Raw genomic sequence first — 16046 nt, 5'->3', positions numbered from 1 at the left:
TTCATTTGGTGCTGCCATTCCATCCAGCAGAGCAGTGAAAGTGAAATTGACTTAATTTAGTCTGTTTCTCTTTCCTGCTCTAGTCCCTATGTTAACTAACCAGCAAAGTGAAACTGACAAGACTTCTTGTCATTTTCACACATGGAGCTGGTCAAGGAGAAGGCGGCTGATAGGGAGCAATGCAGTAAATTGGAAGATGAAAACCAGGATTGTGGAGGGGAGAGGGAGAAAGGTGTGAGTATACAGCAAGAGCAGAGAAAACAGGTAAACACGCTTATTTCCCAGGCGTCCTAGGTGCTTTTCTCTAATACAGGTAAATTCTTGGCCTCTCCCCTGAAGAGCGCATGGTCTAGAATAGCAGTAGTTAGCTGTCCAGACGCTAATTTGCAAGGGATGCCAAGATGAAAACATTAGCCCGTGAATACAGGTTATCTGTTACCAGGATGGAAAAAACTTCCCGCCTTGAGTTACTGTAGCTTTTGTCTTCACAGATTTTTCTGCTGCTGGAAGGAGGGGGAGAAAGAATAGGAGGCCAACATCCGCTATAGGTCGATGTCAGCGGTTGGAAAAAAAAAAAGGGTCTATTTGTTCATTGAAGATAAATTTATACATAATAAAATGTAGCTCAGCATCTTGTATTTTGTGAGGTTTCAGGGAACTAAAAGTCATACTACATAGGTGCTCTAGCTCAATCAAAACAGTAAATAATGAACAAACAATTGCTTTGTAACAAACCGTGGTAGTTAACAAATATATTTTTTAATCCACTTGTTAATGCCTGCAAGCTCTTGTCATGCAGTGTAAATCATGCTGGTTTATTATTTTATGCACTAATCCATGTTTCTTGCAGATGCATATATAACCTTAGCAGTTGCAATATAAATTAGTACTATCATATATATTTGCATATGCACTGGTAACATTTGCACATACATTTTGAATGAGGCTATGTTAATTAATTTCAAGCTATATTGCCTTCCTTCTCCACAGCTCCAAAAGAACAACCTTTTTTTCATTATCTGAGACCTGTGGGGGGTTTTGTTCTCTGTTTTGGTTTTTTTTGGTTTTTTTTTTTTTTTTCTTCTGAGATGTATTTTGTTTGCTTCACCCATTTAGGAATTAAATAGTTTTAATTACTTGGACCTGTATAAGCTTGCGGACCTCTTCAACCTCACTTTGTTGGAGAATGCAGTGGTTGACTTCTTAGTAAAACATCTCTCTGAGCTGTTGAAGAGTCATCCTGAAGAAGTTCTGGCACTCCCATACTGTCTCCTTCGAGAGGTTTTTAAAAGTGATAGACTCACTTCACTCAGTGAAGAACAAATCTGGCAGGTAAGGAGATTGGTGAACAAGCAGAATGTGTGATACTCTATAAACCATAGCAGTAATCTGTTGTTTTGAAACCCTGGAGCAATCTCGAGGGAAAATAAGCACTTGAGCAAAAACTGTGAATAACAACTGAGGGAAATTTTTAAGTGAAATTCAAAAAATGTGGTGTTGTGTTAATGCAATTAGTTTGTTTTAAAGAGAAATTTGTCTTATTGCTTAACTTGTGTTACTCAGATGTGGCGAGAGATTTCCTTCCAGATCCAACTTGTTGGTGGAAGAGATGCCCAATACACGCAACTCGATTAACATTGCCTCTGGTGAGCCTAGTGCTGTGAGTCTGGTGGCAAACCTGCTTCTCTGGTCTCTCCCATTCACTTCGGACAAACTTAGCTGTGTAACTTCAGTAGTCATTTGGATTGTTTAGGCCACCACAGCTGCCTTTGCCTGAAGCAAATCAGCAAATCCTCATACAGACTGCTCTGCTCAGGAGCGGAGGTGTTAGTGGAAGGTTTGTTGCAAAAAGCTGGAGATGGTGATCATTTCTTTTAAAAAAAAAAGCTGGCTCTAGAAAAGGACCAGGTTGCTAGCCATAGAATATTAACAAGATAAAAGCATTATATTGTGACCTTTAGCGTGGAGGGGGGTGGAGTGGAAAACCTAATACGAAGAAAACATGTAGTCTGTAAAGAGAAGCACAAAAACTGAAACAAAATCTATCCTTGGAAATATTCCCATCATATGTATGTAAAAACTGCAATTCATGATATAGTAAAAGAAAATCTCTATAACACTGGTTACAGAAACACTTCTTTCTGTTTCCTTTTTGCTGTCATGTTTTATAGAATTAAAGTATTTCAGGGTATTTCAAGGCAGAATGTAACTTCCTAAAAAGAAAGCACAGATTTCTTTTCAAGCAAGTGGGTTATCTTGGTCCAACAGAGAAGACTGAGAGTCAGAAGACTGATTTATCTTTCAGTCTCTGTTATTTATCTACTTGTCTTTTTAATAATTCTAAGCAAATCATTTCATCTATATGCTATCATTTTCTCACAGTGTAAAATGCGTGTTCCTCTGTGGGGCACTTCATGTTCTCTAGATGAATAACATCATGTGGTAACAAAATATTTACTCGTTAAAAATAAAGGTCTAGTTAAGCTCTTCAAACCACAAAGAGTACGCAGATGTAACTTAACCCTTTAGTGTGATAACTGGCATATTTGTTTCTGAAACTTTGAGACTTTAGATTATGGAGTACTTTACAAAGAGGATATTTTCTGCAAGTATTAATATAAAGTTAGACTCTTGCCTGTCCTAGTCTCTGGAAAATGTCTGTACAACAGAACCTGCAGCACACTATCCATGATGGTGGGTTTGGTTTGGCTTTTTTTGGGGCATGATAATCTGGAGTACTAGCCCATATTCCCTTTATCAGGAAAGGTTTTGATGTACAAGTTCATATATGGGGCATGGCTGATTGGCCAACTGTGTTTTATCATAATTTCACTGCAGGGCTAGTGAAATCTCCTAGCTACGTGGTTGGGTATACTTCTGCTAGAAAAGTTGCTACAGAAAGCCACATAAGTATTATTACAGTAATGAACAAGCATATAGAGAGTGATGTGCCCTATGCAACCTGCTGAAACAAAGTTTGGGAAGTGGGAGTTTTTAAATCTTGTGTCATTGTCCTGTCCTGCAGGAAGAACTCAGAAATAATTTTCTTAATTGTGTGCACTCCAGTCAATGAACATTTTGTGAGGCAAATATGACAAAGCGTCTGTTTCTGTTGCAGGGTCATACTGGGGAGAGATACTTATAGGTAATACGCTGCTTTTTGAGTGACAACAAACTCCACACTGTCCATTTAAGTGTTATCATAATTGCCTCTCTAAAGGTTACTAATGCTGTTCCGAAGAATTTTTTTTAAACTAGTTTTCTGCTGCAGGCAAAACGTGCGTGTGTCTTTTTAATTCAGTCTGTACAACCAAGAATAAATACATATCTATAAATATTCCAGGTCCCTAGAATGAATTAAAAGACACATATATATTTACTAATTTAGGCATTCAGAAGGCAATAAGAAACTGGGGTTTTGCTTTATCTTAGTAAATAAGTAATTCCCTCATAGTCAACCCAATAGAAGAAAATCAAATCAGACCAGCTATATTGCCTCAAGTGTAGTTAAGTTCATCATTTTTGCTAAGGTTATAGTGGTAATGCAATATACCATGGAAGAATCTAATATTCAGCCCAGGGTGAAGATTGGGTATGCCAGAGGATTAGTGTCAGGGTGCTTTATAGAAGTGAAACTTGATGGACAGGCTGGAGACAGATCTACAGAATCTCATTAAATTGCTGAATTGTTCATTACTGAGCACTCTCACTGTAATAAAGTGCTCATTGACTTTGACAAATCCCCATCCCATGTCTTAAGGAAGAACAGCAAAGCAAGAGGTGTTGGGGAAGCTGGAGGAAATTGGCACAAAGTGGGGCAGATAATAGAAAAGCTGATGGGGGATGCGACCGTTTGATTTGTCTGTCTTACCTGCGACTAGTGTGGCCTCCTGCGCACACACATGCATGCGTGTTATGGTGATACAAATTCAGCGTGTCCCCAAGGCACCGTTACTAGTAGGGCTCCCATGAAGCCCTAAACACAAATTAAAGCTTCCCTCAGAGAACCTCTAGGAAGGGTGCTACTGTCTGCAGAAGACAGTTATTTTCACTAGTTTAAATTCCCAGTATCCAGTGAGCGATTCGCTCCTAATGCACGTAAAGATTAAGGCAGTTATTTTAATGCATCCAAATATGTACACAGAGTGACGTGTAAAAGTGATTTAAACTGAAGTGACTGCAGCTTATATTTGGCACATTTTGGATTTTTGTTAGAGTATCAAGTCACAGTTGCCCAATTTTAGTGAATATGGTGAAATATAACCTTGAGCTAACCAAGTTTAACAATATTATGAATGTCAGTATACCAGGATGTGGTTTAATGTAGAGTACTACTGTAATGCCTCTTTATTTCTTTCAAAAAGAAAAGCGTGACTTCCAAACTGCGTAAAGTGGACCAACTAAGTAGATCGTTCCTATTTCTACCTCTTAAAATCTTATGAAATGCTTTGGCCTAATGTAGGTGTCTTATTTTTAGTGTAGACAATAGACAAGGAATACAGTGATGTATAAACAAATAAACAACAAAAAGAAAGCCCACCAGAAAACCTCTGTAGGCTGTGAGATTGGAGCAGTTTACTTGCCTTCATCATTAGGGGTTTTTTTACCTAGGCTAAGCCATTAACAATGATTATTAGGTGGCAGGATTTGTTTTCGTATTGATTTTTTTTTTTTTTACTTTTTACTAGCATGTGAGATTATGAAATACTATTCTGTATATATGAAATTTATGATTTGTTGGCTGCATTGAAATGGGAGTAAACTTAAAGCAGCGACATGGAAGAAAGGATTAAATGAAAAAATGAAGAAAACCAAAGAAGAATCTTGAAGTTGGAGGAAAAAAAAATTGGTACTTTTCCTCTTCATCATGAGCTGTGCAGCACGCCTTTTTTTCATAGGAAAACAGTCATGATGAGGACATAAATGTCTAGTTTATCATGAAGTGAAAAGTGAACCTTTTCATAATTGGCCATTACTAGAAAGGCTCATTGGCTCTACTTTAAGGAAGCAGATGAATTCTTTCCCTTGATAATTGAAAAGGTAACCAACCCTGTACGGCAGAACGTGTTCTCAGAGAAATCTAGCAGTAGAGGGCTTCTTGTTGGAACCTTAGCAAGTAGAAAGCAAGCCAAAGATTTAAGCCTATGTTGTAGTATAGTTATGCCTTATCATGTTCATTATTAAAAACTGCAGTGTCATGAGGCTTAAATGTTAATATTTCAAGGATCATACTAATACCTAAAGGTTGAAATATCTACTGGATCATTCTGTCTCCCAGCAGTACATCGGTCAAATGAGACTGTAGTAAATACTGCACTTGATCCAAGGTGAACTCTCGAATCACATTTGACAAAAAATCTTAACATGAGATCAATATAGATTAGTTTCTTCCTTCTCTGCTACTGGTTAGGTAGGTTGTTAAAGGATGATTTTTTTTTTTTTTTTTTAAATGGCTAACATTAAAAATAGATCCATTTTAGTATTTGCCAATACTTCTTCTGAAGTTAAGGTTAGGAGTTTTTTCTTGGTGTGTTTTTGGTTTTTTGTTTGTTTGGGTTTTTTTTCCACTTTGCCATGCAACTTGGTTTCTTGGTAATCAACTGATAAGCAAGCAATCTAGGAAAAATTGGTAGATAAAACTGCATGAGTAGTTTATTCAGCTAGAAAGCATGCAACTATGTTGTGTCTTCTCCAGGACTAGGCTCCCAAGACATTCCCGCCCTATTAACTTCCTTGTGTGCACCTTGTGAATTCGTGTTCCTGAAGCAGATGTTCCACGTATGAATATATAGCACAAGTATTCCTTTTGTTATTGTGGATATGATGTGCAAAATCAGTCTTGGGCCTCTGCATTAGAGAATTGTCTTTGCTTGAATAAATGGAAAAATAAAAGACAGGAAGACTGCAGTGTTACAGGTCAATATGAGCGTTAATCCAATTTTCTTGTAACAGTCCTGTTTATCCTTTTCTAAGGGAGAGTAAAGTGCCCCATTTTCAACTGCCTTTTCTTGTGCTTGAGCTCCATTTTGAATCTCCTGGTGGCATTTTTGGAGGGCCAGAAGTATTCTCCGGCAGAGAGACAGTGCTGTTGGAAATTTTGTGATGTACGCATTATAGCAGACTGTTACGATGGAACGGTTCTCCACTGAAGACAGGCCCACAGACATCTTCCATACATCTCCAGTGATGCCCACATTTTCCTATGCAGAACAGCAGTTTCTAAAGTGGGTTGTCGTGTTCCAGTACAAGCTTGCCATCTTTTCAGTGCAGTACTTGATATTTTTTTTTCCGTCAATCTTTTGATTCTACAGAGCAATTTTTAACATGGAGAGAGCAAAATTCATGTTTCTCAGGGGTATATATATGTTTTGATGAAATGTGGACTAAGTGTCTTGCTAAACGTGAACTTAAGTTTTAGCGCAAAACAAGTAACGACATAAAATATTAAGTGAAGGAAACCATCTCAGTAATCAACATTGTGTTTGAACAGTATATTAGCCTTTCACTGTTCAAGAAATAAGCTTAAGTGCTCTCTTGGGCAATAAGTGAAATCATGTCTGGTGGTCTAATGCTCGTCCCTAGTGAGTATTTAGCCTAAGTAGAAAACCACCACACTAAAATGTGGCTGTCAGCCTCTTATCAAGAAAGGCATAGGAGGGAAAAAAAGGAGTTTAAAACGTACCAAGGCCAAGGTGAATTGGTGAGGCTATATGAGAAAATTAGCATATTGCCCATGCCTGTTTTGCTGTGGTTTCACCCTCTTTTCAGTAGCCTTTCTATGAGTAGTCTATGTAAAAGTTCCAAAGAGCCACCCTTGAATCCCAGTATCCACTGTGCTGGATTTGTGATGGTTGCACGGTGTGTCATGACTAGCTGTAAGCAAGAATATATAGTTATCCTCAAGTAAAAATAGAGTGAAAACATAACCTATGGTGGGTTGTCTGTTTCCTTTTCCTAAGGCTAAGCCTCATAATCACAAGTATCTCACCTGAACTGACTGCGTGCAATGGTAATATTCCTTACAGTCTCTCAACAGTTTGTGTGGGTTTCATTTTTATAAAACTAGGCATGTGCAGCATTTTTGGTGGGATATCCATGATATATAGGCCAAGTTGGCGGTTGTGGCCCAGGACCTGCAAGGAGGTCAGTATCCACTGGAGCTGCAGACTAGACAGGGTTAATGCAGGCCAAAGTGGATGGAGGCAGCTGAATCTCACACTCTGCTGATGTGCTTGGGTCACGCATTTTTTTCCTGATATAATTTCTGCATTATTTGTAATAGTAGCAGCATTTTGACTTATTGTGTAAATGAATGCTGCCCCCATTGGCACTGTCCCCTTACTTTATGAAACACCTTCCCCCTTTGTCTGCCTTAGCTTAAATCTGATGGGCTCTTAATCTTGTCCTTTACTGTAAAGTTCTGTGAACTTTATATGTGCTTTTGTTCTGAACTTTTGAAAGTTTCTACCTGTTATTTCTTGAATGTTAGCTAATCTTGTTACTGTTACTTATCAAGTGTAGCGGTATAGAAAGGGATTTGCTATATTAAAACTAGGTTTATGTTAAGAGCAACTGTGTGTTCTTCTGATTTTCTTTTTGATACATGTCAGTTCCAATCAGAAAAATGATTATTTTGCTGCTTTTGCTGTGAGCAATAGAGAATTACTGGAGGGCATTACTTTTGCCTCAGTGTCCTACAGTAATATTGCCTCACCTTATTTATCCCAGATTAACTTCAGAACTGCACAGAGCATCACCAGTATTTAGGAAGGCTGCTGTGCCCACAGCTCTTGAATTTAGGTCACCTCTTCAGGTAAGCAATGGATGTGTGCTTTGATTTAGAAAGCCAAAAAAGGACACCAAGGTGTGCACACGGCAAGACTGCTTCTGTGATACTGCATTCTGCATTTGAATTAGTCTGTTGTGGTGGGGTTTCTGTTGACTGTTATGCTTTTTGTGACACTGATCTGTTGGAGATTAGCTGAAATATAATTGTATTAATACACAGGTATATGGTTACATAAAAGAAAGCTGCTGAGGCTGTTGTGAAAGCAGGCGTGGTTGGAAGTATACATGACACTCATTTTTAAGTTAAAGAAAAGAACAACATAAAGTCTAAAACCCACAGATACCATGGATGATCAAGTGAGGCAATCTGTTGTTACATACAGTAACAGTAACAGTAATTAATATCTTCCATTCAGATTTACAAATGTTAGTAATCTCTACTCTTTCAAAATCCCAGTAAAGCTGTTTATTGCTTTCTGATGGATTTAATCTTGTGTCCTGGTTTGAGGTAAAACAGAACCAATTTTCTGTTCAGTAATTTTACTTTACAGCTAAGCTTCTTCTAATGAACTGAACTCTCTGAAATTAACAGCGTATTGTCCAGACGCTGTTAACTCCCAGAGTGTGAAGATCCCAGAGATAAGACCTGATTGTTTCTAATTTGTGCCAAGGGATGTTATGCAGAGAGGCTCTTGCTTATACTTATTGCTATAACAGTCAAGGGCAGCTTAATTTGTTATTTGCCCCATTGGAGGGTCAGAAGTGGAAAAGCATAGAGAGGTCGCACCTGCGGGGAGGAGCGGAATGAACAGATGACCCAAAACTGACCAACAGGGTATTCCATCCCATCTGCCTCATGCTCAGTATAAAAGCTGAAGGATCAAAGGGTCAGCCTTCTTTCTTCAATGGCCGACGTCTGAGGAGGGCTGTATCTGTTCATCCACCTTTGATCACAATCTGTGCATTCCTGAATCCAGACCCAGAGTCCAGCTCCTGTCCATTGCTGTGTCTAGTCTGGGACTTCCCCACTGCCTGACGGTCGTCATCCTGGGAGCTAGATGCAGTTTTGTATATATTGTGTATATATACAGAATTGTTTTCTTTTTGTTATTTTATTAATATTTTCATTAAATTTTCATTTCTTTCTCTCTCTCCCTCCTTTCCTTGGGAGAGTCGCGGGAGAGCATCTGTTGTCTGTTTCAGTGGCCAATCTGGCCCAAACCATGACAGCTTGTTAAAAATGATAGAAAATGAGAAGCTCTTTTGAGAATTCCCAGGTCTGTATTTCAACAAGTTTTTCTTTGGGACCTGGTAGAAGCAGTACCTCTATTTGTAACTATGGAGCCAAAGATGATGGAGAAAGAAAACTGAATTTCATGTTGTCTAAAACCATACAAATTGTCATCTATATGTTAAGATAGCTAAAATCCAGTTTTGGGGTTAAGTGTTTCTGCTTACACCTAAACTAAGTGGGTAAAATTAGATGAAGTAAATTTGCACCCATATGTCTAGACTTGCTATTAAGTGGGTGCAGTTGAGCATGGCTGCTGAGATCTGACCAGCTGTTGTTGTGTACTATCACTCATAGAATCATAGAATAGTTTGTCTTGGAAGGTCATCTAATCCATCCTCCCCTGCAATGAGTGGGGACATCTCTGACCAGATCATAGAATCATAGAATTGCTGAGGTTGGAAGGGACTTTTAAGATCATCAAGTCCAACCTTTAACCTACCCTGATAAAAATAACTTCTAAACCATGTCCCTAAGTACCACATCTACCCTTTTTTTAAACACCTCCAGGGATGGTGAATCCACCACCTCCCTGGGCAGCCTATTCCAATATTTAATAACCCTTTCAGTGAAAAAGTGTTTCCTAATATCCAATCTAAACCTCCCCTGGCATAACTTGAACCCATTTCCTCTCGTCCTATCGCTTGTCACCAGGGAGAAGAGGTCGGCCCCCACCTCCCTACAACCTCCTTTCAGGTACTTGTAGAAGGTGATAAGGTCTCCCCTCAGCCTCCTCTTCTCCAGGCTAAACAACCCCAGTTCCCTCAGTCGTTCCTCATAAGATTTGTCCTCCAGACCCCTCACGAACTTTGTAGCCCTTCTCTGGACACACTCCCACACCTCAATGTCCTTCTTGTAGTGAGGGACCCAAAACCGAACGCGGTACTCAAGGTGGGTCCTCACCAGCGCCGAGTACAGGGGGATGATCACTTCCCTAGTCCTGCTGGCCACACTATTCCTGATACAGGCCAGGATGCTGTTGGCCTTCTTGGCCACCTGGGCACACTGCTGGCTCATATTCAGCTGGCTGTCCACCAACACCCCCAGGTCCTTCTCTGCCAGGCAGCTTTCGAGCCACTCCACCCCAATCCTGTAGTGCTGCATGGGGTTGTTGTGACCCAAATGCAGGACCCAGCACTTGGCCTTGTTGAATCTCATACCATTGGTCTCGGCCCATTGGTCCAGTTGAGCTAAGAGCCCTGTCCAACCTGACCTTGAATGCCCTTCTTATCATGGTTTGTGTCCCTTGCCGAGTTCAGCTTGTGCCGTGGCCCTCCTGACCCCATCCCTACACAACCAGGCAGTGTCCCTATACTCTTCCCAGGATACCTGTCCCTGCTTCCACTGTCTGTGCATCTCTTTCTTGCCCTTTAGTTTGACCGGTAGGTCTCGACTCAGCCATGCTGGTCTCTTGCCCTCCTTTCCTGCCTCAGGACCAGGACACTAGTGGCTCCAGGAGTGTGAGGAAACAAGGAGATGAAAAAGCAGTGGCACTCCTGCACGTCCTTGATTACTCCAACAGGGAGACCCTTGGCAGCTTCCAGATGTGTGAGTGAACTGCAGAGCTGGGAGTTCCGTTGTCTCATGACAAAGGGGACCTTATACTCCTTTGATCACCTTGGACTCCCTTGGAGAAATGGAAGAAATTATGACGAATACATTTGTCAAAAAGATCTTAAGAAGCTTCACTGTGAAGTGGCTTCCAAGCTAGAGGTCTATGTGGGATAGTAATGACAGATGGAAAGATCACAGTCTCTGAAGTGAGAATCTGTGCTGAAAAGCTTTCAAACTACTCCTTTAGGGTGGATCTTATTTTAACGTTTGTGTGAAACTGTATAGGTCTGAATTTTATGAGGTTCACCTTTTAGCAGTTGCAGTTGTTTCAGTTTGCTTTAGATGTGATTTAGTTGGTTTAAATAATAAATTTATGTTTGGTTTAATTTTGTAGTAAGGAAGCTCTGACGTTCCCCATTCATGACATATGCTTGTGATCTTAAATGCATTTACAAATGTGGCTCTAAGTGTTTAAGTCACTTTTTAAAAGAAACAGCATTCTTAGGACAATTAGTTTATTTTGAAAAATTAACTCATGACTTAAAAATAATATGAGTCCTGTGTTAATCTGAAGCCCATCATGTGGGGATTAAATCAAAGTCAATAAAGCTGACATCATTAAGATGTGATTTCATGAAAAGGGAAATTACTCTGTTCTCAAAAAAGCTGAGTGAGCTTCTGCTAGTGTACTTGCTGGTTCTTTTTGTATTTAAAAAAAGAGATGGGGAAAAAATATCCCTTTGTGAAAAATCAGTGAAAAGAAATACCAACTCCTAAAATAAATCTGTAACTTTGTTGTTGTCATGCTGTCCTCTGAGGGACATTCTTCCCAGAATTTGAGAAAGCAGAAGTAAATTGTCTGCTGACAGGAAAAGGCCTAAATGTTCCCACAGTTAATATCAGTGGGCTCGTCCACGTTAAAATGGGGTTCCAGCAGCACTTCAGAGTTGAAGAATCAGGCTGACCAATGCATAACATGGACTTCAGTGGCTAATGTTCGGTAAGTGCGGGGATGAAATGGCTGGGAGAAAGTAGGGGACACTCAGACAGCTTTTGGTTGTACCACCCGGATGGGTAAGCGGACACTGTCCTTGTCAAAGGGCTTAGTGGGTTCATTAAAATAGTAAAGAAGAACAAAACAGAAATAATATTCCTGTAGTGAAGGTGCTGGTGATATCACTGGATAAAAAAACCCGACAAAACCACCTGGTGATTTCACTTGGAAAAATTGACCTTGGTGATTTTGTAGTAACATGGCATGTTGAAAGCATACATATATATATATATAAACCGACTAAGGAGAGTATGTACTTGGATGTTCATTTTTGTGTGTGACCTAAGATATTAATGACATACAAGTTCTGTATAGCTGTTGTCAAGATTATTATAGAAAATGATACATTTTTATGTGATTTGTTGGATTTGCCTATTAAATCCATAGAAAATTATACCCTAACAATAGGGAATAAAGGAATAGGAATCTTTCTGCATTCAAGAACCATTTAGACTAATTTTCACAGAGCTGAATTGCATTTTTATAGAATTTTGTCTTTTTTTTGCCTATTTCATTCTCTAACAATTTTTACCAATGAAAGCTTGTAGATTCCTGTCTCCATAGAGAGCCACTATACTTCTAAAACATATTTCAAGGGAAAAAATAACAAGAGAGAAATAGGAATAAAAACAATGTGTATCGGATGGTGAAAGATTGTAATTTCCTCTTATAATTATGTACCAGCAACTTATTTTAATGCTAAATGTGGCTACGTACAGTTTCAGTGCATTTGATGTCAGCCTGAATGTTTCCTTTAAAAATAAAAATGAGGAATTCCAGACTTTGAAATGATGGCTGCTGAGTGGGGGGAGACCCGCTTCTTCCACCTCCCATGCGCTCTGTCCTCACCCTGTTTGAGAAAAGAGAAATGCAGTCATAAACTTTGATCTCCTTAAACTGAAACCAAATTACAGTTAAGAGTCCTAGTTAGACAGCTGTGTTTGTGATGAGATAAGCTGCTGTTCATTGCAACTTCAGAAAAACTTATCAGAGATGAATCACCTAGCAATGTTGGTTTTACCATCATGACAGATGATGAAGGGTCCAAACTTGAGCATTTCGTGATGCGTTAGAGCATAGATGGCAAGAAGTTGTTACCAGAGAGCTTCTTGCCGTTCAATCGAGTTAGTAAAGAGAGGCAGATCTATTAGGATCCACAGGTTTTAGGAGCCTATGAAGGTACATTTTAGTAATGTTCATGATGGGGGGAGCTTGCTTGTCATTTCTATCTTTATGGCTGGACCTGTTTGAAAGGAAAAAGTGAAGTGCTGTCTCTGGATGCCATATTTTGGGTTTGGTTTTATTGCTTTGCTTTGTTCTGGATAGATTGTCACCACCCCCTCACTCCCCCCAACCCCCGATGATCTTGTTAAAACAAAATTTACTCTGATTGCAGGAGTAAGTAAAGCCTTTCCAGTGTGATCAATCCCAGCTCATTTATTTTATTTGTGTACACTTCCAGGTGTGATAAGTCATTGCAGCACACAGGAAAAGACTGGTTGTCAGGAGTGGGGGAGCTGTAAAGTCTGTTGGAATAAGGACCACACACTGGCTCATACAGGCTTTAAACACACAACTGTGCATATGGAGTGTCATTGCTAGGGTTTGCACTGGGCCTTGCTTATGCCTTCCATCATAGCAGAAGAATGAGTTAGGTACAAGGAGCACATTTGTAGATCTTCCTTTGTAGAGAAGCTCCAAAGGACTGTAAAGGAAACTACTCCGTGCTTTGAGTACTTGATCACACAGGAACGCCCTTCTCTTGCAGCACACTACAGGATAGTTTTGTCTTTGCTGCTACCAGAAGGTTAAGAAAGAGTGCAGCATTTTGGTGCCTGTATGAAGATGTGCTTTTCAGCTGCAAAAATATCTCAAATACTTTTTTCAGATGATATTTAGAGATCATTTCTGTCTTTTGTTTTAGATACCTGCATCTCACCAGCTTTCATCCAGTAGCGTGGAGCACAGAAGACTCCACAGAACTTTGGTAGTGGGGTGAAGAGACTCAGTTGTGGACAGGTGGAGGGGACAGAAGATTTTGATTGTGTCAGCTGTACCATTGCTGTCTTCCATCATATCACTTAATTTTTCTCTCTTATAGTTCCCATGTTAGGAAAGTGGTTGAAATGTACACTTCTTTCAAAGAAGCTTGAGCTTTACTGATTATAAATTGCTTTGAGATACTTGGAAGGAAAGTGCTATATAATTTTGAAGTTCAGATTCCCCAGAAGGTGTAAAATGGCAAACTTCCATGAGCTGTGATAATTTACAACAGCTGAGAGTTTACCTTCTGTCCCTACCTTACTTCACTTTGAGCTTGAGTAGATGAAAGTTTAGTTTTTCCATTATAGCAACTCTTTGCTTTAATAGAATATGATTCATTACCATATATAATGTTATATATTAATGTAGTCCAGCTAACCTTCTGTAAAGTTGACTTTTGATCATAGTTATTTTATTAGAAGTTTAAAAAGCTGAAATACGTTTATTGAGGTTAGTCAATGACTTCTAGGTAGGCTTCTGTCTAGTCTTGTTTCTAGCGAATATAAGAAATGGTAAGATAAATGCATTGGATAAAGTGGGTAAAAGAAGTTAATACAATTTTGAAAATTGTACATTCTATTCCTAATTGTTATTGTAAAATTGACATTTTTTCCTATGTGTTTCGCAGGAAACACATGCATAAAAAAAATTGGAATTAACACTGCCTCTCACAACCTTTTTTATAAAATAATGGCCTTTCTGGGAAGGCCAGTATCACTGTGTAGCACCAGGGAGGAAGGAAACTTGTGGTAAACCACTGGACTGAGAATGCAGGGGATGTATATGGTTGGTGGGGAGTTTGTCTTTGGGCTAAAGAATTCCTTCCTTCTCTCAAAGATGTTGTGCAGAATCATGTATGGTTTTTTTTTGATATGTAGATACAGCTGTTACTAATGGAGCTGTTTAATTTTGACTAAGAAATCTGCCAAAGTCATGTAGGTTATGTGTCCTTCCTTGTACCTGTTGAAGACTGTGCAGGACAATATTTTGGTCTAGCAGCCCTGTGAGGAAATCAGGCTACTGGTGATCGATGCCTTACAGCTTAAATGTTTTAAGACGATAGATCTTATCAGCACTTGAGAAAAATGGAGAAATATTTTTAATACATTGTGATTCACTTTAACACCATTAATTTTGATAAATGTTTGCTATTAATACAGCTGCATTATGTACCGCTACCTTAATCACAGTATCATATCATGAAATGCATCATTCGTGCTTCTAGACAGACTTTGGCTGACAGCTCTGCTTGCTGCATGTTATTCAGTGCTGAAAGATCAAAATCAAATTTCTGCCTGTTGCAAAGTGGCTCACAGACCGCAGGCTGCTGGTCTGAAAGCTGCAGGTTGTCCTCTTGACATCACATAGATCCCAACCAAGAGGTGTAGCATTTCTTATTTAGCAGACCAAAAGCTTCCTAAAGTAGTACTCTGGTCAAATCTACCGCCGCTTTTGCAGACTGATAAGAGATCGGGAGAACGTACGCTAACAAGTGCTTTCGCTCTCCTGATCTGTATTTCTTGAAGCCATAAATTGTTTATGTTTGGCTTCCCTCTCTACCGCCTGAGCCTACTGTCCCATCCCTCAGTCCTCCAAGCCCTGTCTATCTGTGAAGCTCTGGGTCTGTGACTGGGTGGCAGTGATTATGGTTGGATCTGGAAGGATGCACGTTTTGTTTTTCTTGCCAGCTGTGCTCTCAGACTGCTGTTTGGGAATGCACTTCAGGGACCCCCTTGTACACAAAGCCAATGCCACTGCTGAAGCACTAGTGTGGGGATGGCTGGGTAAGAAATGGGGACAAATGGCAGGATGTCAGCATTTGAATACGTGGTGTGATCCTTGTGGTGGGAAAATGTGAATGTGAAACTTTGCTATTTGTGTAGAGAGAAGCATGTTTGCTTCTGAGCCTTCCCTCTGCTCCATCCAACAAACAAAGCATGTGCTGGCGGCTTCCCAAACTGTTACTTCCCTTCTTCATTGTTGTGTTAGGAATGTTTTGGTGTCATTCCCAAGAGTTCCCTAAATCCATATGCATATTGTAAAGAGTGTCTTTATATTTGGAAAAGGTTGGGCATTTTAATAATTGAAACAGGAGGAAAGGTGGAACTCCACTGACAAGCGAGTGGAAGGACTGGGGAGAAATACTTGACAAGTCACTGGCAGACTAGGAAACTTTTGTCATGCTTCTTTTATCTAGGACTTGGAGCTAATAGATATTCCTTAATTGGGCTGGGTTGAAGCCTTTGTGCTATCTGAGGGTAGTAAGAGTTTTCTCACTATACAAAGAAAAAGCACCAGAGAGCCTGGTCCTGTCAA

General features: G+C 39.7%; 1 protein-coding gene across 1 annotated transcript in view; it reads left to right on the top strand.

The window, feature by feature from the left end:
* The window catches only part of KLHL32 (kelch like family member 32), a gene marked incomplete at both ends in the record, with an annotated part of 96647 nt that overhangs the window by 55487 nt on the left and 25114 nt on the right, over positions 1-16046 (top strand). Inside the window, one exon of the mRNA XM_082481022.1 lies at positions 1117-1332. Coding sequence (XP_082337148.1) covers positions 1117-1332 — 216 coding nt within the window. The remainder of the gene's footprint in view (positions 1-1116; positions 1333-16046) is intronic.

Source organism: Vanellus vanellus (assembly GCF_965231255.1).
Source record: "Vanellus vanellus genome assembly, chromosome: 3".
Classification (NCBI taxonomy): domain Eukaryota; kingdom Metazoa; phylum Chordata; class Aves; order Charadriiformes; family Charadriidae; genus Vanellus; species Vanellus vanellus.
Note: the sequence above shows the minus strand (reverse complement) of the source record. Positions and strands in the feature narration are given on the sequence as shown.